The following is a 27,104-nucleotide window of genomic DNA, read 5'->3' as shown; positions in this document are numbered from 1 at the left end:
CTGTGGGTCTACACTGCTGTGACTCACTGAGAGGTGAGTGTTTAGGCTGCGTGTGGGGCGGGTATGGACTCTCCACTGGGCAACTTAAGAACAAGAGAGGTGGCCTCTGTCTGGGATGATTTGCATGGAAGAAGTCAGGTAAGTGTGGGGTTCTATCGCTCCCATACTCTGTCCACCGCCTTAAGGTTTATTTTTGTATGGCGCCTCCTTCCTCATCCTCTCTCCCATACCTCCTTCCAGAGTATGTCCCTTACCCTTGCCAAGTATCCTCGTGGGAGAACAAAAACATGGGCCTTACATAAATGGCATCTCCTACCACTCCACGAGAATACATTTAATAAGTCAATAGAGTAATGCTATGGACTGAATGTTTGTGTCCTCTGCCAAATGCATATGTTGAAATCCTACCCTCTAAATGCAATGGTACCAAAAAATGGAACTTTTGGGAGGTAATGAAGTCATGAGAGTGGAGTCTTCACCAATGGAATTAATGCCCTTATTAAGGGGAACCCAAAGAGCTCTCATGTGCTCTTTCTACCATGTGAGAATACAACCAGAAGCAGGCAGTCTGCATCCCAGAAGAGGGTCCTCACCAGAACCTGACCATGCTGGCACATGATCTCAAACTTCCAGGCTCCAGAAGTGTGAGAAATAAATTTCTGTTGTTTATCAGCTACCCAGTCTAGGGTATTTTGTTATAGAGGCTCAAACTAAGCAAGTACTAATCTTACATGGCCATATTCTGGGTCAAACTTCTAGCAATCATCTCTAAACATCTGCTTTCCACACCTAGGGACATTCTTCCTACCTTTCCCAGCCAGCAACATTTTAACATATGTCTAATGCAAAACCTAATTCATTCCTGGCACAGCCTTGGGTTATAAATAGCTTAAAATGTTGTTTATCTTGCCCGTAAATTTTCAGCACAGATAAACACAAATTTGAATCCCCAGGGAGCCAGAGAAGAGTATGCTGGGGGAAGGAAAAAAAATGCTACAAAGGGCGAAAAGTAATGTATTCAAGGGATTTGTCAGCCTTTGCATCCAGATCAGCCAAGCTCCGCAGCTGGAATCCAGGTACCTGTAGCTCAGTCTGATTAACAGGGCAGCTGTTTTCTTAATTAAGGATAAGGAGGCAATTATACTTTCAAGCACATGGACAGAAATTTACTTTTTCTCAAACATCAAAAAGTATCTACTTTAAAAAATCTAAGATACTCCATGGGCACGGCCTTCTCTAAGCACCTCCAAAATGTAAGCTGAAAAACCAATGTACTAGATGCAGTGATTCACAATTCTCTACGTGTTTGTTCTAAGTTATGAAGATGGTTTTACTGACTCAGTGTGAGTAGCATACGTGCTTGGGGTAGCTTCTAGGTAAATACCTATTTAAATCTGTGCTATTTAGATTCCCTTACCAAGTAATTTTTTTCAAACATCTGTAATATGGGTGGGCTAATTTAGGGCTGGGGTGAATAGAGGGGAACATTTCTTTCTGAGGGACGCTATCCATGGAAATAGACTTGTTCATTGTGTACTTGCTAGTACTGAGTTCCAACCAACAAGGCCGGCCATTTACATATTAAGCATTCTAAACTTCTCTCCACTTCCCACAATAACTCACGTGCCCTTCATATTTATGTCATCTTATTCTGCTAGAGAATGCTCTTCCCCTGAAACACTATGGCGGATAGTTAAAAAATGGGCCCCATCCATTCTTTTCCCTACTACAATACGTGCTGCAACTCACATCAAGAGGTGAAGTCCGTAGGTGGCTCTGTGGTGCAATGGATAGCTCATCAGACTTCTAGAGGCTGGGGGCATTCAACGAGGTGAAGCCCAGTTCCCTTCCCTTGAATCTGGGCTGGCCTTAGACACTGACCTTGACCAACAGAATAGGGCAGAAGTGATGTTCTGGAGTTTTGAGGTGAGGTCATAAGAAGCCTTGTAGCTTCTGCCTGCATCTCTCATTCTTGGGACTTTCCCTCTGGGACACAACCAGCACATGAGAAACGCAGCCACGTAAGGGGTCACATGCAAACGCTCTGGTCCATATCCCAGCTGAGCTCTCAGCTGACAGTGTCAACTGCCAGTCACGCCAGGGAGCCCCTTGGTCATCTGGCCCGGTCCAGCCCTCAGATGACAGCAGCCCCGGCCAACATCTCATGGCAACCACATGTGGGAAGCACAAGGGAGAACCAATCAGCTGAGCTAAACACCCCACAGAATGGTCAGAGACAAAAATAAATTTCTTAAGCCACTAAATTTAGGGGCGGTTTGCTACACAATGGATAACCAGAATACACAGAAGCATGGTGCTCTAGGTTGAGATGCTCAAGAGAAATTACCTGATAGGTTATCTAACATTGCAGAACATCACAAATCATCCCAGCTCTGAGCTGGCATCCCTACTTCCTTCCCTGAAAGAATGACAAGAAAGAGGAAGGGGGGGCTCTAACAGGGGCAGATTTTCCTGGGTAACCATTTTGAATATCAGTGAGAAAACGTAGAACTTATAAAACCTGCAGTCTCCTACTGGGTTGAATGAAACACAGTATAAACTACAACTATTGGGAGTAGAAATGAATTGGTAATCTTGCCTGACTCTTATTAAGATTACCCCATTTAAACAAGACCCAATATATGAGCATTACACTTCTCAAATAAATGTGGGAGTAGTTTTTTAATTATAAAAAAACTCATTAAGTAAAATAATAGCACCTCATGTGCATTGAACATATGAATTTATCAAAAAAATTCAGTTTATAAACAACTCTTCAGGGGCATACCTATTGCACAAAGCAAAGGGAAACCATATTGTGGTTGGAATGCATCACGAAATAAATAAGTATATCTTTAGAAATGACAACCTTCCCATTGTAAAAAGTTTTCCAATCAAAGGTTTTGACAGAAACAATAAATGAAGGGCAGTTCCTACCACAAAAAGTATTTTACGGTAAGATTGTCGTGATTAAAAGGTGGGGCCTAGGAGACTCAGTGTTGTCAGAACTTGAGTTTGATTTTCAACCCAAATTGAAAATCATACAATTTCACTTCCTGTCAAGGAAGCATTTTTGGTATAAATTATGTTAGTGAGATTTAAGAATGTGGTGTCAGAGGACCTGTCAGATTCAAAACAAACCCAGGACCATTCAGGCAAATGAGAAATGTTTTAAGGACACACACAACTCGGGAAAACTGTCAAAGGGAAGGATACAGAGCATTTGGCAGGCTGCTCATAAGTTACACACATCACTGGAAATAATGACTTCCCAGGTCAGGGTTGCAAATCAGAAACCCGGACAAGCGCTACACCCACATTTGCTAGCGTGTGAAATGATCATTCACTCAAGAACAAAAGGTACCCCAATGCGCTCGGCTATCAAAGTACTGGAGGCAATCAGTGTATTGATTTATTTATCGCACTGAGGCTCTGGGTGCAGAATGTGAAAACCTAATGTTCCAAGTCTCTAAAATACTAACATTCTAAGTGGACGTTCTGAGCTGGGGGAAATAAAAGGGAGGGTTGAGTAGTAAGGGAAAGAAGTAAGGAAAGACAGTCTAATTAAAACTCCAGAAAAACATCCCAGGAATAATTAATCTTCCTCCTCCTCCCCGTCTCAACTGTCTTCACTGAACCTTCACTTCTGCAGTGGACAGAAACGGCCCTATGGGAAACAAACATGGGACTGAAGAACGTTCACGAAACAGGTGGTGGGGGGGGGGAATGGACACAGGGCTGCCATGGCACAGGGACAGGGAGGGGCCATCTCTGCAAGGGGCTCAGCATGGGAGAAAACCAAGCCCCTGCAGGCGGTTTCATTTAATGAAGGGCAAAGTCTGGACAGGCCACTTGAGGAGGCTGAAAGGGAGGAGAGCAGGAATGGGGTGGGAGCGACAGGGCGACCAGGGGGAATTCAAGAGATGCTAGAACCCAGGCCTTGTAAGGATCAAACAGCCTTCCTGAATGTTGAAGAACTGCAGGAAGCAATTCTGATCTGAACCCTGCAACTGAGTCTGGAACCCTCCGGAGAGGCCCCTGTTTATTCAAAGAAAGGTTCTGAGTGAGCTTGGCTGGCCTGGGGCATCAGAGCAAAAATGCAATTTCTGGCTGCTTCTCTTCACTATTCTTTATGATGTGCCCGTTAAGGACGACTCACAGTGGTATCCTTTACTTAGCAAAGCACAATTCCGAAGTTAAAATCACTATCTGCTGCTAAGATCGCTATCTGCTGAAAGAAGTGCTAGAAACAGAGGGCAGTGAGGGCTGCCCCCCTCTGCCCACCCCACTGCCTTTATTCCCTCTCCCTGGGCATCAGAAAGTCCTTTGTCCCCAAGCCATTTCAGCACAAGGGGGGCTTTTCGCTCACTCCATCAGGATGGTGAAATGCAGCTGCTGATAGCTGAGGGAGGCTCTGAGGAAGGGGCATTCTCTCTCCCGGCCCTAGGAAGACTCTGCTCACGAGACATGTAAAGGGGGCTGGATTGATCTTTCCAGGCAAGGCCTAAGCAGAATGTCTGCACATCCACCGAACTGGATAGTTCAGGAGGACAACGACAAGGACTCAGTTCTCAGACCACCTGGACTCGTCTTATACACCAGCTATGTTCAATCCAGGTCCCCTCGTAGGTTCTTGGAGACATGACTAAGACAAAAAGAGAATATGCCTCAGTGTGCTCCTCCCCAGCCCTGCCCTCAGCATGTTTGCCAAGAACGTGATCATCTGCTCTTTCAACATGAGTTTCAGGGCCAGACAAGCTGGCTGCAAGCCCAGGGCCACCCCACTGGAGGCTCGCACTGGCCCCTCCCTGCCTCCCTCCCTGCCTCTCTGCCCTCAAGTCACACTGGGATTCTTAGAGTCCCTCAAAGTTTGGCTCCCCTTGCATATCAGGGCTTTCCCAGCACTGCCCTGGACACTCTATCCTGCTCCTTTAATAACTCCTGCTCATCCTTCAAAATATAGCCCCATGCCCTCTCTGATCCCCTGACCAGAGCCGCTCCCCCTTATGTGTGCCCTGTGCATTCCACATTTCCCTCTGGAAGCACCCACCATGCTTGTCACTGCCGCCTCCCCGGCACTGTCTCCAGCACATGGCAGACACTCGATGGCTGTTGAACGCACAAATAAATGAATCGCACTTGACATCTCACTAACCTTTCCCAGCCTCAGTTTACTCAGCTACAAAACGTTGATGACAATACCAACCTGCTGTGGCATGAACGTTTGTGTCCCTCCACCCCGCCTTCCCAAATCCATATGTTAATCCTAAACCCAATATGGTGGTATTTGGAGGTGATGAGACCTTTGGGAGGTGACTGGGTCATGAAGGTACAGCCCTCATGATTGAGATTAATGCCCTTATCTCAAAGACACCCCAGAGAGCTCCCTCACCCCATCCTCCATGGGAGGACATGGTGAGAAGGCACCAGCTATGAACCAGAAAAGCAGACCCTCACCAGACACCAAATCTGCTGGGACCTTGACCTTGGACTTACCAGCCTCCAGAGCCATGAGAAATACATTTCTGCTGTTTGTAAGCCACCTGGCCTCTGGTACTTTGTCATAACAGCCTGAAACAGATGACGACCCTGCCTCATAGGGCTGTTGGGAGGTTTCCAGGAAAGAATGTGAACAAAGAACTTAGTACTGGGCTTGGAACACAGGAGGTATTCAATAAATAGCAGCTGCTGTAAGAGAAGAGTCCTCCCAACAGCCCTGTGAATCAAAGTCCACAGGGATTATCAGCCCCACTTTAAAGAGAAAAAAGTGAGTTCTGGAGAGGCCTCACTGCCTGCCTGTGACCGCTGTGTGGGCGCCATGCCAGCAGAGGCTGCACAAAGCTCCCAGGGGGCTGTCCTCCGCACCCTCCCCTGCCTCAATCCACGTTCAGTGAGACCTGCCTTGGGTGGGCACCATGCTAGGTGATGGGAATAAGGACAGATTGGAGGCAGAATTTTGACCTCAAGGAGCTATGGCCTAGTCAGGCTTCCAACTGTTCCCCCAAATCAGTTCTCCCCTCTACAATAATGGAACCCATGACTTTTAACTGGGAACAAAGATGTCCAAAATAAAGACTAAACTGCAGCTAGGCGTGGCCATTGTCTAAGTTCTGATTAATGGGAGGTAGGCAGAAGGGATGTGTGCAATGTAGGTCATGCCCTTAAAGGGAAGGATCATGTTATGCCCTTCCTTCTCCCCAACCCCCTCTTCCTCCTGGCAGGAATAAGTCTCTGAGCTATCTTGGACCAGGAAGCCAAGGCAATCGTTGATTTTAGGGTAAAGCAAAACACTAGTAGGAGGCTGGGTGCCCAATACCATGAGGTTGCCACAACAGCCCTCTTATACCTGGACTGCTACAGGAGAGAAGAGTAAGTTTCCACCTTGTCTAAGCTTCCATTCTTTTGGAGTTTTGTTGGAGCAGCTGAACCTGTATTCTAGCTAGTTCAGAACTCTATGGTCCAGGGGGGCTGTACAATGTGTCAACCATAGATCCTTTCTTCACCTGCTCCAGGAAAAAGTGCAGGCTTCCATGTATCTGAAGGACTGAGCAGTAAAGTGATGATGGGGACTCCAGCAGCACATTCAGAGCAAAAGTTCCAGGGACTAGAGTAGTATCCATCTTGGTAGCATCCACTTCCCAGCCCAGTCCTTACTGCGGAACAGAGGATCAGGACTGCTGAGGACTCCCTGAGTGCCAGGCTCACGCACCAGCCAGGGACCCTGCTCCAAGCCTCCCCCCAAAGGTGCTAAAGTCCAGCCATTCAAGTTTATGGAATAATTAATAAACTCTCCCACATATATTTACGGCTATTTCCTATTGGATTTCCTGAGACCATGGGGAAGAGTAAGTAAGCAAACTTTTGACATCTTGTAAATATTGCTGTCTCTTATCTGTAATAAAGCTACAAAGCTCTTCTTATCCTTACTGCAAAAATAAATGCCGCTGGCAGTATGTGACCTTGTTTTATCTGCTACATTTACGGATGTGAAAACATATATCAAAGACAGACACAGTGGAAGTATCATCAACTTGCCTTCCCATCTGAGGTGTGAGTAGGAATAAAGCCTTAGCGCTAAGTGCCAGGTCTTATCTGATTGTGTTGGGGTGTTGAGTGCTCAGCCAACATGTTTTATTGGATTTCTTATGCCAACAAAGAAAGCAGGGACTGCAGAGATGCTGACAAGGCCCTGGCTCCAGGGACAGGCCTGCATTTCACTCTACTTCTCAGAGAGGCATCTACTTCTGGAAAAGTCTGGTCTTATTGTAAGAGAGCTTAGAGATGTTCAAGAAACATTTGTTTTCTCTTGAGGGTGGTACAAAGAGGAGCAATGGTTATGTTCTTTTGCAAACCAACTCTACATTAGTGGCGGGACACTTGGGCATGTCAGCCACGTGTGTGGTCAGTGAAACCCACGTAAGAACCTGCAAGATTACGCCAGGTTCTAGGGGAACTGCACTCGACTCTCTCTCCCAGACAGTTAGGAGACTGAAGGTTCCTAAAAGTGGGGTTACGTCTCATCATCTCTCTGCACACATGTCAACCCAGTTCGACAAGTTGGCCTTGCCTGTCATGGCTCAGGCAGGGTTCCTGTGACTGAGGGCGATAAAACAGAAGGCTAGGAGATCATCTCTATGTTCAATGTGGCTTGTAATGTAATGAGACAAAACTTACACACATGTGTAATGCTGAAGTATAAAACCACAACACCGGTAGGTAATGCCAGGATGCGGGAGAGGCTGGGCCAGGCACGACTATGGAGATTTCATAAAGAGGACAGGAATGGAGCTGGCCTTCTATGGTGAGGCCAGAGAATTTAGATACACATGAGAGAGAGAGAGAGGATTTTTCCAAACAGCAGGAAAAAATGTTGGATGGTTGTGAATGAAGATAGCTGGTTTGGGCTACATTCATTTTCCTTTATCAGCTAAACTTGTTGGTAGCCTTATCTACACTGTCTCTTTGTTTTTACCATTAAGGGGGGAATAATATGTCCCTGGTTCCTGGTATTTCCTTCTGTGGGAAGGTGGTTCCAGTTGCATCATTGCCTTAGCCTCTCCCTTCCCTTCATCTGATTCTGAGTCTGGAAGGAGAACGTGCTTGTATGTCGGCCAGCTCCCTGCTCCCCCTTCGGGAACAAACTCCAGCGGGTAGCAAGTTCTCTCTAACCCTCTGTGCCAGAGACGTGTGGAGCCGAGCCACGTAGGGGCAGGCTCCTGCATGTCAGCACCCCAGGGTGGGTCTGATTCTGGGCTTCAATACTGAGAAGGCTCCTTGGATGCAAATAGAAAGCACATTCTCGAACATTAGGTCTATCTGGAAAGCAAAAGGTGTTTTGACCTATACCTGTTGTCCTTGCTGCCTCTCTCAGTTCAGAACTCTGGGGAGATCTATGTCACTTATGAAGCACCCTGAACCCTACACCCCGTCCCCTTCATGTCTCAGGCTGCTCCTCACTCTCATACTCTCCTACCGCTGCTCTCACCATAGACAATGCTAACTCCTTTGCTGATAAATCTGAAAGACACGTTTTAGTCCTCAAAGAACCATAGCTCTTTGACTCTAGTATGTACTTATACTGTTTAGCATTTTTTTAATCTCTGAAATCAGAATGGCTCACAAGCAATGACTTGTCACCGTTGAATTGGCAGCATGCTTTCTTAGTGGGCCAAAAAAATATTAGTGTGTCTTATAAGCCATGACATCTTCTGTGTGATGAACTATAGTTCTGTAACATTTGAAAATACACATTTGATACACACACACACACACCCCTCTGTGATATCCCACTGTCTGGGTCTCTCCCTCTTCTCTGGCCGTCCCTCTCAGGCTCCTGAGACATGCCCATGTCCCCTACAAACAGGGGTTCCTTGGGGATGTGCTCTAGACCTTGTTGCTTCTTACCCTTCCCCCCTCCCTTTGGGCGTTGTCAGACTCTCCCCTGGCTTCGATTGCCTCCTAGATCGTCGTGGTCCCCAGATTTATACCTCAAGCCTCAATCTCTCTTCTGGATCCAAGAATCTCCCACTGGACACTTCTTCACTGAGCTCAAACTCACAGATCTAAAATTGGAACTAGTCCTCCTCCCACAGAAACCTGCCCCTCCTCCAGTGCTGCCCATCCCAGTGAAGTCATCAAGTCATTTCAGGCTCCTCCCGCTTGCCCATCTCCATATCCAAAATGAATGGCCAAGCTCTGGTCATTTTCTCCATCAAATCTCTCTTGCATTTGTCTATTTTTTCCCCACGTCCACAGCTGGCAAGTCAGGTCAAGCCACTGTCATCTCAGCATCTTCCCTGCTGGTCCCCTGCCTCTTCTCTCAAGCTCTCACTACTCTATAGCTGCCAGGATGAACTTTCTAAACACATATGTGATTCTGTCACTCTTCTGTTTTAAGATCTTCACCGACTCTCCCCTGCCCTCAGTCCAAATTCCTTACAGCTCAATGCCTTACTCACCTCATTCTACCCCCTTGAGAATGCTATGCTGAATTCTTTTTCCATTTCCAGATGTTTCCCCCAAACCTTTGCAGATGCTGCCCCCTCTGCCTGGAACACCTATCCTGTGATCTTCCTTTGCCACCACCCATCATGGCCACTGCAGCCCCTAGTAGGATTCAGTTTAGACATCACCTTCCTTGACTTCTCATGGCTGGGCTGGATTAGATGCCTGTCATATAAGCCCTCACTGTATTCTGTTCTGAGTTCTATTACAACCCCTGATATTACATTACAAATTGTCTGTCTCCTCAATGAGAAGGTCAGCCCTAGGAGAGGTGTGTCTGTTTGTGTCACTGTTGCATCTCCAGCCCTTGGCACTGTACCCAGCATGTTCATGGAATGAATAAATCAAGACATCAATGAAAAGATGAGTCTGAGCGGAACGATGTAAGGTAGACCAGCATATGAAAGACTGAGAATGTCTTAGGCTGGATGACTTTGAGGAGAGAGGACTGGTCCTCAGTCCCAGTGTATCCGCAGGTAGGTACATTGTCCACCGTAACTCGAGAAGAAAGGAATCTGCTGATCCGCTCAGAAACACTCCTGTAATTCACTGCCATCTGGCTTAAGGCTAAGCTGAGAATTTATAAATTTTAAATGAAGAGATAATGTGTGTTAGAAATTTCCCTATGACACAAATGTTCTCTTTAAAAGTATTAAAACGTCACCCAAATATGGGTCACCAGCCTTCCTGGTGGGGACTTTGCTAAGCATGAGCAAACAAGGCTGGCATCTCTGTCTGAATGGGGGCTCAGCCACAAAAGGTTAAGTTTAAGCAATGGCTTGGAAACATGACAATTCTCCTTCTCACAACTGCAATTAGATCCAATTAAGTTAGCTGATATTTCTCCACCAAGCAAGCAGATCACAAAGCTTCCACTGAACGCAGGTGACAATTTTCCAAGATTGCTACAGATGAGAAAATTGGCAAATGAAAATTGGCTTTTTCTCCCCTTCTAGTTATTTATAAAAGAATATAAGTGATTTATAGAAAGTAATTGAAATATATTGAAAAACTAGGCAATAAAAATTACTCTAAAGTCTATCATACAGAAAGCATTAGTTAACATTTTGGTACACTTTCCATGTTTTTTCTACTTATATATGCATCTTCATGTAGTCGTAGCTATATATTCTGCTTTTTTTATTTTTACCACTTAAAATTATATGTAAGATACTTTGCATGCTGAAAAAATTTCGTATCATCATAACAACTACCTTGATTTATCATAATTTATGATTCAACCAATACCTTTGGACACTAAAGTTATGATTGATCAACCCTCCTAACTGCCAGTGTCTTCTGGGACTGCAAACCAATTTTTTAAATTGCTTAAGCAAAAACAGAATTAGGAAAGAGCACTTGGACTCCACCCCTAGCCTCTCTCAATCACATAATGCATGCATTACCTGATACAAGTGTTTTTTTCATTTCTCAAAAGTCCTTGCAAAAAGTGTGGATGTAATGCAATTGCTTCGGATGATGGAACAGCTATATGAATATTAATGCTTGGTTGGTGTGTTCAGAGAGACACTTAAACAAAGCCTCCTCCCCATGTGCTGAGTGTGAGCAAACAACATTATTATGTGGCAAGAGGCAGTAATGTTCACCCGGCAACTTCGCCAAGTCCCCAGGGCAATGTGGAGCAATGTGGTACAGTGATGGCAGCACGGTGGGGACCCTCCTCCACCCCCCAGCTCACAAGGATCTCACCTTCATCATGTGTCATCCACCTGTCCCTCACAAACCTGTTTGGCACATTTAGCAAATAAAAAGACAGGATGCCCAGGTAAAATGGAATTTCAGACAAATTAATAATTTCACTTATAAGCATGTCCCACAAAATATCTGAGTAACACTTATACTAAAAGTTGTTTGCTATTTACATGAAATTCAAGTGTAGGTGGGCATCGTGTATTTTATTTGGCAACCCTGCTTGTCTCCTCTTTTACTGACTGTGCTTTAATACTCCTCGTTTGTGCTACAAGCCAGAGTTGCCTAATGGCCTCTCTGTCCAACCCATTCATCGTTACAAATCACAGCTTTAAGGGTGTCATACTGTACTCACCACCTTCAGTGGTTTCCCACTGCCTGGTTCCTCGTGCTGACATTTAAACCATCCCCAGCTTGGCCCTAACAGGCCTCCCAGCCCCATAACCACTGCTGCCCTACAGGGCTCCCAGCTCCAGCTCAAGGGTTGTCTCATGGTTAGTAAGCTCTCTCCCCCACTTTCCTTCCCCAGGCCTCGGCTCACACCATCCTTTCCATCTAGAATGTCCTCCCTCACCTGTCCAATCCCTGACTCCATCTTCACAGGGCCATCACCCATCGTCTCTTATCTAGATCACTAGAAGTTTATCTTATCATTTGGTAGGTCAAAAAAGTTGAAAATGGGCAATTTCATATATAGTTTAAGTTAATGTAATAAAAGGTCCCTACCCAGTGCTTTCCTGTCTTACTACCTTCCCCGCATTCATCATCTCACTGCATCCCACAAAAACCTTTAGAAGTGACTGCCTAAAGTCATGTTTCTCAAAGTGTAGTCCTGCGACCGCATGCATGCAATCACTCCCGGGGCTGGTTAGCAATGAAGACTCCAGGGCTCCACGCTAGAGCGACAGAAACAGAATCTATGCAGAGCAGCTGCTACCTGGCATCGTGAGCAAACTCCCCAGCTGAGTCTTGTGCTCACTGCCATTGAGAATCCCTGGCCGCATAGAAAGTCTGCTCTACTCGACTGGTCCCTGAACATGCTACACACATGCCCACATCTAATGGCTCTAGGGGCTCATATGGAACTTCCCACTTCAAGACTCAGCCTATAAAATTGTACTGGTCCTTCCAAGCCCAGTTCAGCTTCTACCTCCCTCCATGAACATTTCTCTGCTCACTCTAGAAAGTCTATAGAAAGAAGTACCTATGTTATTTACTGTTGCTAACCATGCATTTGTCTCATCAAATCCAAGCAAGGATTTTCTCTGTACCCCTAAAGAAACTAATACCATGTTATGCTGTGACATTACTAAAGAAAAAGGAAGGCTGCATTAATATCCAAACAAGATCAATGGGCCCAAGAAGCTAGCTAACTAAGCAAAGATGAGAGTGGCTTCCAAATTAGGAACTGTGAGTATGGGGAGGTGTTCCACTGGGCAAAAGATTTCATCTGCAAACAAGTATTCACGCCTTTACCCATGCTTTAGAGGGAATGGACATGGGAATCCTAATTCAATAGTGGACTGCAAGTGGGAAATCTGCACCCCATGAGCCAGGGGCTGCTCATCCGCCTTCCCCGGGGCTACTTCCCCTCCAGGGACAGGCTCTGGCCCATCCACAAACGGAGAAGAGTTTCCTCTGGTTGAGAGCCAGGCCTGGATCTGTTCTAAAAGGACATTGCAAACTCAACAGAATAGACCCATTTTCCTCCCTCCTCCTGCTCTGGCCCTGTTGACTCTCCAGTCACCACTGGAAGCTACTCCCTTCTCCCCACCTCCCACATCTGGTAAGCTCCTTCTCCCGTTACCTCTGGACTCTGGCTCTTCCTCCATTATCTTACCCAAGGCTTCACCATTTCTCCTCAGCCTCCCTGCCAGTCTCCATGCCTCTGTGTTTGTAAGACCCAAATCTTCTTGTCACTTCCCTTTCTAAACCTCTCTCTGGGCCCCTCATCCCCACAAGATAAAGTCTCACTCTGGATTGTGGGGCCCTTCACAGCCCAGCCCTGCCTTCCTTTCATTTCATTTCCATTTCTGGAGCCTTCCGTGTGCTGAGCCATGTGCTAGATGCTGGAAATACGAAATTAAAGAGCCTAAAGCTCACAGGAGAGAAAGGTGAGTGAACACACAATTGATAAAATGCAATGGGCTTAGTAGAAATGGAGGAGGCCTTCACAGACTCTTAACCACTTAGTGGCAACTCCTGGAAGCAGTTGGTGCAGAACCAGGGCCACAGCTCAATCTCTAGCTCCAGGGCAGAGCTCTTTCCACTGCTTGATGCAGTCTGGCCACAAGACTTCTGTTTCGCCCGACAGAATGAAAAAAAAGAGGTGGACACAAAATGACACAAAATGACCCATGATTAAAATATAAATTAAGTATTAAAATGCAAACCCCCACAAAAGTTACTACAGGAACACTACATTACAGTGAAACAAGATCACATACATACTGTACTTATAAGACACAAACAGGGAGATACTCAACACACTTAAGCACAGCCCTGATGCTAGCTGGTGAGCCAAATGGTAAAGAGAATTCCAAGATAACGGCTCACATGCAGGTGCCAATAGTGCCATTTGGGCAGGGGCAAAATGGTACCCATACCTTTTTATTCCGATTCCTACAAAAAGTTAAAAGAAAATTACTTTTAAAAATCGAATGAATAAAATGCACATGCTTAAAGCTTGAATTTATTTCAAGGAGCCAAGAAACTAAATTTGAGAAGCCGTTAAGTGATTTCTAAGAGAATTCCAAAAGGAGATTGGGAGGATGTCATGTCAAAATTAAGGCAGAGAGAAGAGCAGAGGGAAAGAGATGGTAAGAGATTTCTGGCATGCTCTCTGTCCTCAGAGAATATTGTCTAGTTTTGTGGGACCATGTTTTAAACTGCAGGCTGCACAATCAGGTCAAGAAAGCAATTTAGTGGGTCATGACACTCAATTTTTTTTTTTAAATGAAAGAGAACAGAATCTAATAGAAAGCATTAGGTTGCATTTCATGTAGCAAGAGAAATACTGAGGTTTATGTATAATCGTGCCTACACTTGTGTATTAGTTTGCAATGTAACCTGCATTTCACATGGTGGGTTGCAGTCACAAAAGTTTGAAAAATATTCTTGTTTAGAAGACTTTCGTTAGAAATGACTTTATTTCTAACACATACTAACCACACTCAGTTATAAGTACTGACTTTTTTCTCATTCTTGGAGTTTGTGCTAAAATTAAACAGACAATGCAGGTGGAATATTAGAACTAGAAGGAGGAAGGAAGCAAATTAGCAGCATGTAAGTGAGTGAACTGATAACAAGAGACTACAGAGCAAAAGAATGAGATAGACGAGCTCTGGCCTTTTTTCTGAAGCCTTTTGCTTGTGATAACTAAGGATTCCCTGGATATTTTCCATCTTCTTTGGAGCACGGGTACACAATAGCTGCTCACTGCTCGTCCAGTGACCCTGACCCTCTGCAACGCCTGTGTTCTCTCTGTGGCAATGCTCATCATGCGGGGTGATGGTTACCTTTCTGTTGACAGTTCCCTCCACTTAATACCAACTCCTTGTAGGCTGGACTAATGTCATAAAGATGCTATGTCCTCACCCCTATGAAATCCACTGACAGTAGGTGTTCAATAAATTTCAGGTAGATTGAACTGAAGGGCATTAACAGACAATAAAGATCTAGTTATAATACCCATTTGATGCCTTTGCAAACACAAACTGATTTCGGTTCATTGGGCAAGATATTCTAATTGGAGAAAAACAACAATGAAACTCCAAACTTAAGTTGCCAAGGAGCATATATAGCTTGGAATCTCTTATGTCTCTTGGCCCAGAAGTCAGGTTGGCTCAAAGGAGTCATCTTGTCCCTTTATAGAGTAAGAGCCTTTTGAAATGAGACAGGTTATTTAGGATATTGAGCATGGACCTACTTCTTGGACCCAGCCTGGCTCCTGGGGACACATTGGAGAAGCTTTTTCTAGTCTGGACAGCTTGAGGGCAACAACCACTTTGAATCCAAAGCTGCTGAGCTATTTCAGAGCTCCCATCCACATGGCTAACTGGGGCAGGCAGGATGCCCAGGAGGGCCCGAGGTAGAGGGCTGGATTTACAGAAGCAGTCAATTGACCAAGTAAACCAACAATAAATCAAGCCTTGGTTGCTTCCCCACAAGCAGCCCAGGCTGTGGGGAAATGAGAAGGGTGCAGGAAGTAGTCGAGTCCCTTCCCCTTCTTCAGCTCTGTCATTCCTCGATGTCTGAGTCTAGGGGTCCAAACCAACTCCTAGTAGTGCAGCTATTGAGGAGGGGTGGCTTAGGATGCCCTGTACGTAGGTAGGGAAGGATGGTGCTGGTCACACCAGGCCACATTCCTTGGAAAGGCAGGCGGTATGTGGGGAGATGGGTGGAAGTCACCCTACACCAAAAGGCTAATTCGAATTCAATGGTTTGCTCACAAGGGGAGACTTACTCTTGTCCTCAGCTAGGCAAACATCCCAATAGCTATTGGCAGTAGAAAGTCCTCTTTCTCAAGGACACTGAGTATTAAAGGTAGAAATACATGCCCTTTCCCTTCAGATATACTAAAGCAATGGCTTTAACCTTCATGTGCTCCTTATACACGGTCAAGTCTCACTTCTCTGTGATCAGGGGGCAAGGGAGGGAGTAAACTCTGGTCTGCAGAGTTTAATGGATACCATGGACTCTAGAACACTTACTTTAGCAAAGAGGTCAGCCTCCATTCCCCACCCAGTCTGTATCCCAGTCTCCCTCTGACCATCTGCCCGCATATGCTGAAGGAATATAAATCATCCTTGGTTTAGCTTGAGCAAAATGTAATCAAGAAGGCCAGTTGGCTTGGGGCCAGGGGAGCAAGAAGAGAGCTGTGTACCATGTACTCCAACGAAGCAGGAACACAGTTTGGGCTGGTTTTTTGTTTTTTTGTTTTTAAATAATACTATCTATGTCTCTATGTAGTTTGAACCTCAATTCTAACTTCAGTGTCCTTTAATCTTTCTGCCTCAGTTTCCTAAGAAATCATATGCAAAAGACAAAACACGCATCTACGATGTCTAGCAGAGCCTCACAACTTAATGGGCCAGCCCACTGCATTAATTATCATTAGGACTGCAGTAGTGCAAAGTGGATCGAAGCACAGGTTTTAGAGTCAGAAGGACTCCGCACGATGCTGGCTCCATGGACCTCAATCAGCCATGAGGAAATTTACTTAACTTCTCTGAACCTTAACTGAATCACCTACAAAAAGGGGACGATAAAACCATTTCATAGGATTACTGTAACTATTAAAAGAGCATCTGTATTGCAAATGCTTGGCACAGAGGAGATGACCATAAATGATGGTTATTCTTATGATAATGGCTTGCTGCCTGAGACATGCCCCCACTAAAGATCTGCTCTGTAGTTAACCCAGGCAAACAGATGAATTTCCTCAAAAGCTACTGGTGCTCAACATCCCAAATGCCAGCATGTCCCCCCATGTCCCTGCTCCTCCTCCCATGTTCCCTATTACTGTGTGTGGTGTACCAGCTTCCCTGTCATCCGTGTGAGAAACCCTACGGTCCTTGTTGACTTCTCCCTCTGCCCCTACAGCAAATCTGTCATTAGGTTATGGTGATTCTGCTTCTCAAATACCTCAACTCCGTCTGCTTCTCTCCATCGGCCTGCCACAACAGGAGTTCAGGCCACCATCAACCTGTCCCTAGATACCAAGTCTCCAACCTGGCCTCCCTGCCTCCCCCTCCCCGCTTCAAGCCACTCTCCAAGCTACAACTACTGTCATGTTTCTAAAGTACAAATCTGATTGTGTCTCTCTCCTGCTTTGGCTCCCCCAAATAAAATCCAAGTTCCTTAATGTGGCTTCTAGAGCCAGCCACGATCTGCCTAGTGCTAGCTCCCTCCCCAGCCTCATCTCTCGCCATGTCCCTGCTCGCTCTGTGCACTCCAGCCACGTCGACTAACTTGCAGTTCCCCAAGTGAGTCTTTTCTCTCTCTCTCTCTGCTGGGATTTCATGCATCATCCCCTCTTAGAATATTCCTTCGTATCTTCTCTTCCCTATGCTAACTTACTCTCAAATTAGGTTTCAGTACAGGTACAGGAATCTTTCCCACTTGGATACTAGGTTAGATGCCCCTTCCTCCTCTGTTTTGTAAATGTTTCTTTGTTCTTCTCCTCTACCAGTCAGGGAGCCCCTTGAGGACAAAATGCATTTTTTGTCATTGAAACACCCCAAGCGCCACAAACAGCAATTGGCACAAATGTTGTTTGTTGGGCAGATGGGTGGATGGCCTCCCAACAACAATGGCGCTGCCCTGTGGAGCGATCTCTGGTGGAAGGTGGCAGTGGCATTGAGCTGCCTAGTAGCTAAGCCAACCACAGGTAGCAGAAGGTGTCCGTCCACCTACCTAGGATGGCCACCACCTCATCATCCTGGATCACCTCCAGGGAGCCGGAGACCACAAAGCAGAGGCTGTCCACACTCTCTCCTGCGTGGTAGATGAGGTCCCCCGGGGCGCAGTGCACCGTCTGGAACTCCATGGCCAGTGCCCGCAGGCAGCCATCGCTGGCCAGCCGGAAGGCTGGGTGCTCCTTGAACACCTTGCGGTTCAGGTGTACACAGATGTCAGCTCTCATGTCCTTGGGGCAGATCTGCAGGACCTGGCCAGGCACAGGAGAAACAATGTGAGGGTCCTTACTGTGACCAATGGCCTCAGCACTGCAGGGGCAGAAGCAACACACTCACTAGGCCAGACTGTGCTCTTCCAGCCAAAGTACCTGCCCTCGTGGAGCTTCCATTCTTGTAGGAGAGACAGGCAGTGTCCAAAACAATCTGTGCTAAATGCTCAAGAGTCTGAGAGTATGTGGGGACTCCCACAGAGCAGTACATTAGGAGGTGACATTTAAGCTGACACCTAAAACTTGTGTCATAGTGGGCCCCATGAAAAAAGAACATTCTAGTAGGATGGCAAACACAAAGGGGCCTGAGCAATAGCCAGTATGAATGAGGGCAAAAGGTGAGGAGAGGAGGTTCAGAGAGAACACCCAGCATGGGAGACTTTCAGGCTATGGTAAGTCACTGATTGTATTCTGAGTTTGCTGGGGAAACGCTGGAGGATTTTTGAGCAGGGGAATGGCATGGCCTTATGTCATAGGCTCATAGCAACTAGAGAGTAGGTGAGCGAACCCCGACTGTTGAGTGGCAAGAGTGGAGTCGGGAAATCCAGTTAGGTCACTCCTGGAGTGGTCCAGGTGAGCGGTGAGGGGAACTCAGACCAGGACGCTGGCAGTGGAGTCTGGGAGAAGTGGCCAAATTCAGAACATGTTTGGATATAGAACTGACATGATCTGCTGGTGGAGTGAATATGGGATGTTATTTTTAAAAGATATAAAGAACATTTGCTGAACATGGACGGTATGCCAGGCATTGCCAAGCCCTTTGGGATCATCCATTCATTTTATATTTATGGTACGCCAGGCATCCTTCTAGGCTGCGCGTGCAGCAGTGAAGAAAAGAAAAAGATAGAAGTCCCCGCCCTTTTGTAACTTACATCTAGCAGGAGGGGACAAATAATGAGCAAAATAAATGAAATTTAGTGGTAAGTGCTAAGGAGAATAAAGAAGGAAATAAGCATAGGAAAGGTTGGGAAGGGTTGTGATTTTACATTAAATATTGTATGTGTTAATTTAATCTTCATATAAACCTTATGATGTAAGTGCTTTTACTATATCATTTTACAGATGAGGAATCCAAGGTCTAAGCAAGATAAATAAGTTGCCCAGCCAGGAAATGGCAGAGTGGGGACCTCTAACGGGGTAGTTTGACAGCAGAGCCTGGGTTACATCCTAACCACTTCCTAAACTAGGCAGCTGCCCAAAACAGAGGGGCTTATAATTTGACTCAAGGCATCTTGGCAGCAGCCCAGAATTCATGCAAAAATGGGAACCGTAGGAGGCCACGCAAGTCTCACATCTCCTGAAGAAATAAAACATTCCCCGGTTTTTCTAGAGTTAGAAATATTTCCCTGAAATACATCTTCACAAAAAACCCATTGCATGGCCCCTCTTACATGGCAAGCATTAAGTAACACAATAGGACACCATCAAATGAACTTTTCCCAGAGAAATCAAGAGTGTTTCAAAATAATCCTTTCTCCCATCCTAGCTTGTGAACAAAGCAGGGGGCATAAAATCAAACGTGTTCAGTGAAGACAGTTTCCTTGAGGTGCTGGGTACTGTCCCACCGCTGCTTCTCCGCCTGAGCACAAGCCATCCGCCTGTGCATCCAGAGCACACTCTCAGATGTGGAAGCCCCTTAGCCTCCTTCAAAGCCCAGTTCGAATCTCCCCTGGCCCTTGACGGCTCCACCCCTGACCCTCTCAGGAGCCCCTGTGTTGTGCGTGGAGGCACAGCAGTGGAAACAGGTCAGATACTTGAAACCCCAGCTCCTTCCCCTCCAGGTGACACTTCAGTTTCTCCTGTAAAACGCAGACTGCTAACCTTGACTCGTGAGGATGAAATGAAATCACACCTGCTGCTATACTGCCCGGGTGACGCTTGGCCCCATCAGGAGAGTCCATAACACAGGGCCCCTCCCTCTGTGTGCCACTGTCTTCTTTCTCTGAGGCACTTCCAGGACGCCCAGGGAGTGAGCCAGCTCTCTGGGAGGTGAGGATGGAGGACTGACCGAGGCAGAGATTCGGAACGTCAACGTTTGGGCAGAGCACTTGCTAAGTGCTTCCCTCCACAAGGCTCATTAAGAACAAAACTCGGCCGGGCACGGTGGCTCATGCCTGTAATCCCAGCACTCTGGGAGGCCAAGGCAGGTGGATCGTTTGAGCTCAGGAGTTCGAGACCAGCCTGAGCAAGAGCGAGACCCTGTCTCGACTAAAAAAATAGAAATTGGCTGGACAACTAAAAAATTATATATATATATGTATGTATATGTGTATATATATATAAATTAGCCAGGCATGGTGGTGCATGCCTGTAGTCCCAGCTACTTGGGAGGCTGAGGCAGGAGGATCACTTGAGCCCAGGAGTTTGAGGTTGCTGTGAGCCAGGCTGACGCCACGGCATTGTAACCTGGGCAGCAGAGTAAGACTGTGTCTCAAAAGAAAAAAAAAAAAAAGATTCCTGCAGAAACTCAGATTTAATTTGGGTCCTCTTCTCCCCAGGCAGATCACCAGGGAGTGAGGGACACTCACATGTCATGTCACAGTTGTGCCTGGTCGTTCAGAAGCAAGATGGATTCTCCAGGTGAGTTCACCTTTAAATATTTGGTTTCCCCTGGACTAGACTTTGCCGGCAGAGGCTGCTAGAGAATAAGGCCTTGGCATGGAGACAATGTTTTCCTCACGGGCATTGTTCCCAGAGCAGGGGAGAGTACAGTGTGAGGAGGTGAGGGAAGCGGGGGGAGGGAGGAGCTGCAGACTGTCACAGCCATCAGTCGCATCCATCGTCCCTCTGCTGGCTCTTCAATGAGGTGGGACAAGTGTCTGCAACTCTTCTGAAGGAGGGTCTCAGCTCTGAGATCCCACAGCCTTCCTGGGCCACCTTCCCCACTGCTCGGTTCTGAGGAGAGACCATCCTTGCTGTCCCTTGAGGAAGTGTCACTACGGAGGCTCGTGGAGGTCCCCCAGGCTGGGCAGGACAGAGTGATGGGAAAAAGAGAAGGGGCTGTAGGATCAGGCAGATCTAGATTCGAGTCCCAGCCTCAGCACTCACTAGATGTGTGAACTTGGAGCAACACTTAGCTCTTCTCCCTGAATCTTCATTTTTGAACTTGAACATAGAATTCTTCGGAGGTTCCATGACCTGTCGTGTGGGCAGTCCTGGGCCAATGCCTGGCACATATGAGCGCTCAATGTCTGTGTCATTTTTGATGGTATCACAGCAGCAGCAGGTCATCTGAAGGAGGCTTTGAAGTCTAGAAGGTCATAGCCAAAAGGGCCTTAGAGGTCATCTTTTCTTAAAATTCATCTAGTGTTCATGTGTTACAGACATGGAAACTGAGGCTCAGAGACACAAGGGATGTGCTCAAGATCACGAATGAATTACCGGTAAGACTGGTACCCTGTCCATGCTCCACCCCCAGCTCCCCTGGTCACCACTGGCCATTCTGACCTAGAATGGAGAGGAGGGGAAGCCAGGGAGAGGGTGGGGCCATAGGACTTGTTCTCTCCCCAGCAATTGCCTGTCACTAGAGTCGGCCAGGAGGAACGGCCGCTCCAAGCCAGGCCGGGCTCTGCAAGGAGTTGCCACTGCTGACTTCATGGCTATTCCCTTTTCCATCGGGACCAGGAACGTGGGGCAAATCCCAAAGCCCTCCAGGAAAGTGAGACCACGAGGTGGGGGGATGAGAGGGCAAATGCTGACGGTGCTCTCTCCCATGGGCAGCCGCCCAGCCCAGCCCTGCAGAGAGGGTTGGGAAGGGCTCCGTTCCAGGCGACCAGATTTACAAAGGCATCCTGCTGCCTGGGAAAAGGAGCCCCAGGGCAGCGAGATCAAAGTTCCTTTCTGCTCCATCAGCTGCCAGGAACCCACAGAACCTACAGGCATTGTTGGAAGAGTAGAGCAGAAACAACAGGAGTAGTTGGGGCAGGAGACTGGCAAAGCCTGGGACTAAGTTCAGTTCCGGCTAATGCCCTGCCTACTTAAGAAATTAGAACAACTCTGTTTGGACTCATCCTTCTTTCCCTCTAGCATGTGTTTTAAATGTTTTTCTTTTTAAAAAAGTAATAGTAGGAAAAGCACAAGCTTTGACTTCAGACAAAACTATATTCAGATGTTGGTTTTGCCGTTCTTTGCTCTGTGACCAGGGGCGGTCAGGCCCTGTCATCCTTGCCCCTTCAAAAGGCTAACACAAGTGCTGCCTCCCAGAGCTCTTGTGGAGCCTGCATGAGGCACTAGTACAGGGCCAGGCATGTAGGAGAAGTGCAAGAAATATCAGTTCTTAATGCACGTTCAAGAAATGGTAGCTGGGGATGTAGCGACATTGTTATTGTTATCACAGCAGATGGTCAACAAAGTTAAAGTAACATTCCTTTGAAGTTGAGGATCAGTTAAATCCAGTTCAATGTTTCCTTTTAAATTGTCAGCTCTCAACCGCCTATTCTAATGGAGGAAGACAGGAACATGGATAACTGATCCCAAAGCCACTTGAATTTGGCTTTGAGCGTGTCACCAGATATTTTTGCAACAGTGTTATCTTTCTGTTTTCCTCCTTCTAATAGTGAAAGGAATCGCTATGCCCCAAGGACTTACAGATTAATGATAAAGAGAGGAAACTTGTGGGTGCAAAGACTGAGAAGCAGAGAACAATGGATCTGGGGTTAAAACGTTGCTTACAGAAAATACACAAAGAAAATAACTCATAAATGAATAATAGAAAGTCTACTGTATCTTTTTTCCTATTATTTCTGGTAGCACCAATTTTCTTCACTTCGTTGAAATGCATCTAGAATAATACAACTCAGAAAACAATAGGGATTTATCATTCTCTCCATTTTACAGGTGGGAAAACATGCCAAGAGAGGTACCTAACTGACGCTCTGATCAAGTCAATGAACAATTAAGACATAAGCCCCTGATTGGTGTTTCCTGGTGTGATAAATACGATGACATGGATACTTGTTAAAAGTCCCCCTTCATCTCCCCCAAGTTCTCATTCCATAGATCTGGGATGGAGATGGGGATTCTGTTTTTAATGACCACACTGTGGGATTCTTATCAGGGTCAAGACTTGGGTGAGGTGAGTGAGATAACAGCCTTGGACACATAATTTAAGGGGATGACAAAAAACTCAGTAATCAAAATGAATCATAGTTTAATGCAAGGATATTTTAAAAAATTAAAGTTCGTGCAAAAAATCTATAATGAACAAAACAACAGAAGTTTGAATGAAAGACCAGATCAGTATTAGTGCTGTGCCAGTATTCCTGGAGCCGGGGCAAAAGGAAAATCAGGAATAGTGATCACCCTGCTCTAGTCATGGACTTGATTCTTACCATCATCCAAATTTGGGAAATTCTTCCCTGTACGGTTAGACTTCTAGTTCCTCTCTTTTCCAGGAGATATACCCTGCCCTTCCAATTTCTTTCTTTCTTTTTTTTTTTTGAGACAGAGTCTCGCTTGTTGCCCAGGCTAGAGTGAGTGCCGTGGCATCAGCCTAGCTCACAGCAACCTCAATCTCCTGGACTCAAGTGATCCTCCTGCCTCAGCCTCCCAAGTAGCAGGGATTGCAGGCATGTGCCACCATGCCCAGCTAATTTTTTCTATATATATTATTTGGCCAATTAATTTCTTTCTATTTATAGTAGAGACAGGGGGTCTTACTCTTCCTCGGGCTGGTTTCGAACTCCTGACCTAGAGCAATCTGCCCGCCTTGGCCTCCCAGAGTGCTAGGATTACAGGCATGAGCCACCGCGCCCGGCCCCAATTTCTTAAGTAATGTCTCCTAGTTGCTGGTCTTGGGGTAAGGCTTATCAGGAAGCAATCAAAACCCCTGGAGGTAGGACCCGGGAATCCAGAACCTCCTAGATGAATTCTGAGCACAGCCAGGTTTGAGAAGCTCCTGCCCTGAGAGAGTCCAGCCCCCGCAGTGAAAGTCTAGAGACCAGTGGTTCACCGGAGCCCCCTGCCCTCCTTACCTTCTCTGTGTCAATGCCTCTGGACATGGACCAAGTGGACACGATGTAATCCATGACTCGCTCGCTCAGTCCTTTCGGCACCTGATAGAGCTTCAGGAAGTCCCGGACGCTGTTGAGCATCTCGTGGTACCTGTTGGTGTTGGCATACATCTGTTGGAAAATGGTCGTCACATTCCCAAAGATGGTGGCATAGAGAAGCGCTAGAGGGGAGGAGGAGAAGAAACAGCACGTGAGTGGTCCCTGAGCCAGGGTCCTGGAATGTCCAACTTGTCCAGAGCAGGCCAATGGCCAGAGCCACCCTGTCGCCGGTGCAGACTGTCCTGACCTTTCTCAGGAGCACCTCATACCTGGAGCCTTTGGGGAGTGGAGACAGAGAGTCTCCTAACACCAGGCCACTAGGACAAATGCGTGGGAGGTACGGCTAGGGTGGCTGGTAGCTGACGCGGCTGGTGACAGAGCTAGGACACAGATAGTGTGTGCGTGCGTGTGTGTGGGGGGGGGGTTAGTTGTACTATTTCACTTTATACTTGTCATCAAAAGTCTGAGCCATACCCAAGGCACCAGTTGCGTATTGTGCTCCATTCCAGTCCAAATCCAAACCCATCGGTGAACAATCTTTATCAAGCTCTGCTGTGTGTCAAGCACCATGCTACCTGCTGGGGACAGGATGGTGAATAAGATACCCAGACCCAGTTCGCACAGAGCAAACAATGGGGCAGGAAGGACAGACCCTGAATACCTAATCACAAATAAACAATAGCAAGTCTGCAGAGAGCAACAAAGGATGCTATATCCTTGTTTTGTACTTATTGTTAATGTAACAACAATCTGCTTCACTGTGGTGGGTGGCTCCTCGGGGGAAAAAAATTCATGGCTCTGATATGGTGACAATGGAACCAGGTCCCCTTGGAGATGTACTATGTGCTACCACTGCTCCCCCTACATTAGCATCACGAAGAACAACCACAGCTCGTCACAGAACCCCACATTCTTTAACTCCCATTTGCCCTTGAATGCTGAGCTCAAGAGCCACCACTTCCAGGAAGCCTTTCCCAACATCCTATCCCACCCTGTCTATTGTCACCGCAATGGTGACCATGACTCACCAGGCATGTTTCTATAGAGCTCATATCGTTTTGCAATTATATGCTTCTTTCTTTGCCTGTTCTCTGGCAGAATATGATTTGTTTGAAGCCTGGACCCATCTTTTCCTTGCCTTTGAATCTCTAGGATCTAACACTATGCCAGTACTTAAATGTTTGTCAAATTAGTGAATTTCACATGTTTTTGCTCTGGTTTTTTAAAAAACTGATTAATATATAATTACATATTTAAAGTATATAATTTGCTAAATGTTGACATGTGTATATCAACAAAACCATCATCACAATCAAAATAGTGAACATGTCCATCAGCCCTAAACATTTTGTCATGTCCCTTTGTCATCCCTTCCTCCTGCCCCTACCCACCCTCCACACTCCATCCCCAAGTAACCACTGATCTCTTTTCTGTCACCACAGATTAGTTGACATTTTCTAGAATTTTATACATGGAATCATAAAGTCTATACTTTTAAAACAGAGATATAATTCATACAATATAAAATGTGTCCATTTAAAGCATACATTTCAATCATTTTTAGTATATTTACAGAGTAATGCAACCATTGCCACGATCTAACTTTAGAATATTTTCATACCCCCCAAAAGAAACCCTATACCCATTACCAGTCATTCTCCATTTCCCCCCACCCAACCCTCTATACCGAGGCAACTGCTAATCTACTTTCTGTCTCTATAGATCTGTGCGTAAGTTGAAATCATACAATATGTGGTCTTCTGTGACTTGCTTCTTTCACTTAATGTTTTCAAAGTTCATCTATATTATAACATCTATCAGTACTTTATTCCTTTTTATTGCTGAATAAGACTCCATTGAACAGATATGCCATATTTCAGTTGTCCATTCAACATTTCATGGGCATTTAAGTTGTTTCTGCTTTTTGGCTATTGTGAATAATGCTACTATATAAACATTCTTGTACATTCAGTTTTTGTGGGAACATATTTTCGATTATTTTGAATATATACCTAGGAGAGAAACGACTGGGTCATAGGGTAACTATGGTTAACATGTCTGGGAAACTGCCAAACTGTTTTCCAAAGCATCTATACCATTTTGGACTACTCAGAGTCCCCAGAGAAGACTCAGTCTCCTGTCTGGAGAATACTGGCAACATTCAGTTATTAAAGGGGAGAGGGAAAGGTTGCAGACTTCGACACTGAGTGTATAAACTTTCCCTTAATCCTTGTTTTTTTATCTAGTACCTCTGACTTCCACTGTGCTGTTGTCCCGAGTCCAGAGACTTCCCTCTCAAGAATAAACTAGGCTTTGGGAGTGGGGGAGGGGCAGCGACACATCCGCATAGAATGAGAAGACAGCTGGGTGTCTAAATGCTTCTTAAACAAATTTTCAACCAGCTCTCCTTTTCTTAGCCCCAACTTCACCCACCCTCACAGAGGTACTTATTGCCACTAACACGTCTTTGGGAGCCCTGGTGCAAACCGAATTCTTTTTCAGTTTTCCCCTCTGTCCCCGTGGGGTTCAGCTTTACAGGGTCTATCAAGTCCATCGTGGCTTTCCGGCTTTCAGCTTTTTGTTACTCTTGTCTCTCCTCTCATTCTTTTCATCTTCATGGATTTATGCTCTTAATAAAACTTTCCCTTTGCTGTTGCTTCCGTGGGCTTTCAGGAGTGATGGGATGTAAACGTGTGCGCTCAGCTGGCCATGGTAACAGCAGCAATATTAATGGCTTGAAAAGGCTTTAAGAATCGTCAGCTGAGGCCCATGTGCAAATGAAAAATGGTCTCCGAATCTCCAAAGTCAAGTGCTCAGAGAGAACCAGTAATGATAAATAACAACACTACCTCAAGGCAGATATTATCACTATTTTAGCAGATAAGGAAAGCAAAGTCCAAGATCAGAGAAACTGTGCAGGGAGGCCAGACTCAGGACCTGTCGGACCCCAACGCCACTCTGTATGCACTAACTCGTCCATTCTCAAGCTTAAGTACGGATCAGAATCACAGGGAGGCCTTTAAAACAGCTTTTGGACCTTGCCTGCAGAGTTTCTGACTCAGTGGGTCTTGAGTGGGTATATTTCTAACAAGTTCCTGAGTGATACTGCTCCTGGTTGGAACTTAGAGAAGCACACAGTACTGTGACTATCT

General features: G+C 46.0%; 1 protein-coding gene across 4 annotated transcripts in view; it reads right to left on the bottom strand.

Moving 5' to 3' along the window:
• The window catches only part of KCNH1 (potassium voltage-gated channel subfamily H member 1), a 322,315-nt gene that overhangs the window by 83,267 nt on the left and 211,944 nt on the right, over positions 1 to 27,104 (bottom strand). For all 4 annotated transcript variants that reach the window (XM_012781689.3, XM_012781690.2, XM_020284403.2 and 1 more), the window contains 2 exons: positions 23,875 to 24,074; positions 17,632 to 17,884 (listed from right to left, as the gene is read on the bottom strand). In XM_012781689.3, coding sequence (XP_012637143.1) covers positions 17,632 to 17,884; positions 23,875 to 24,074 — 453 coding nt within the window. The remainder of the gene's footprint in view (positions 1 to 17,631; positions 17,885 to 23,874; positions 24,075 to 27,104) is intronic.

This window comes from Microcebus murinus, chromosome 23, assembly GCF_040939455.1.
Source record: "Microcebus murinus isolate Inina chromosome 23, M.murinus_Inina_mat1.0, whole genome shotgun sequence".
NCBI classification, from domain to species: domain Eukaryota; kingdom Metazoa; phylum Chordata; class Mammalia; order Primates; family Cheirogaleidae; genus Microcebus; species Microcebus murinus.
Note: the sequence above shows the minus strand (reverse complement) of the source record. Positions and strands in the feature narration are given on the sequence as shown.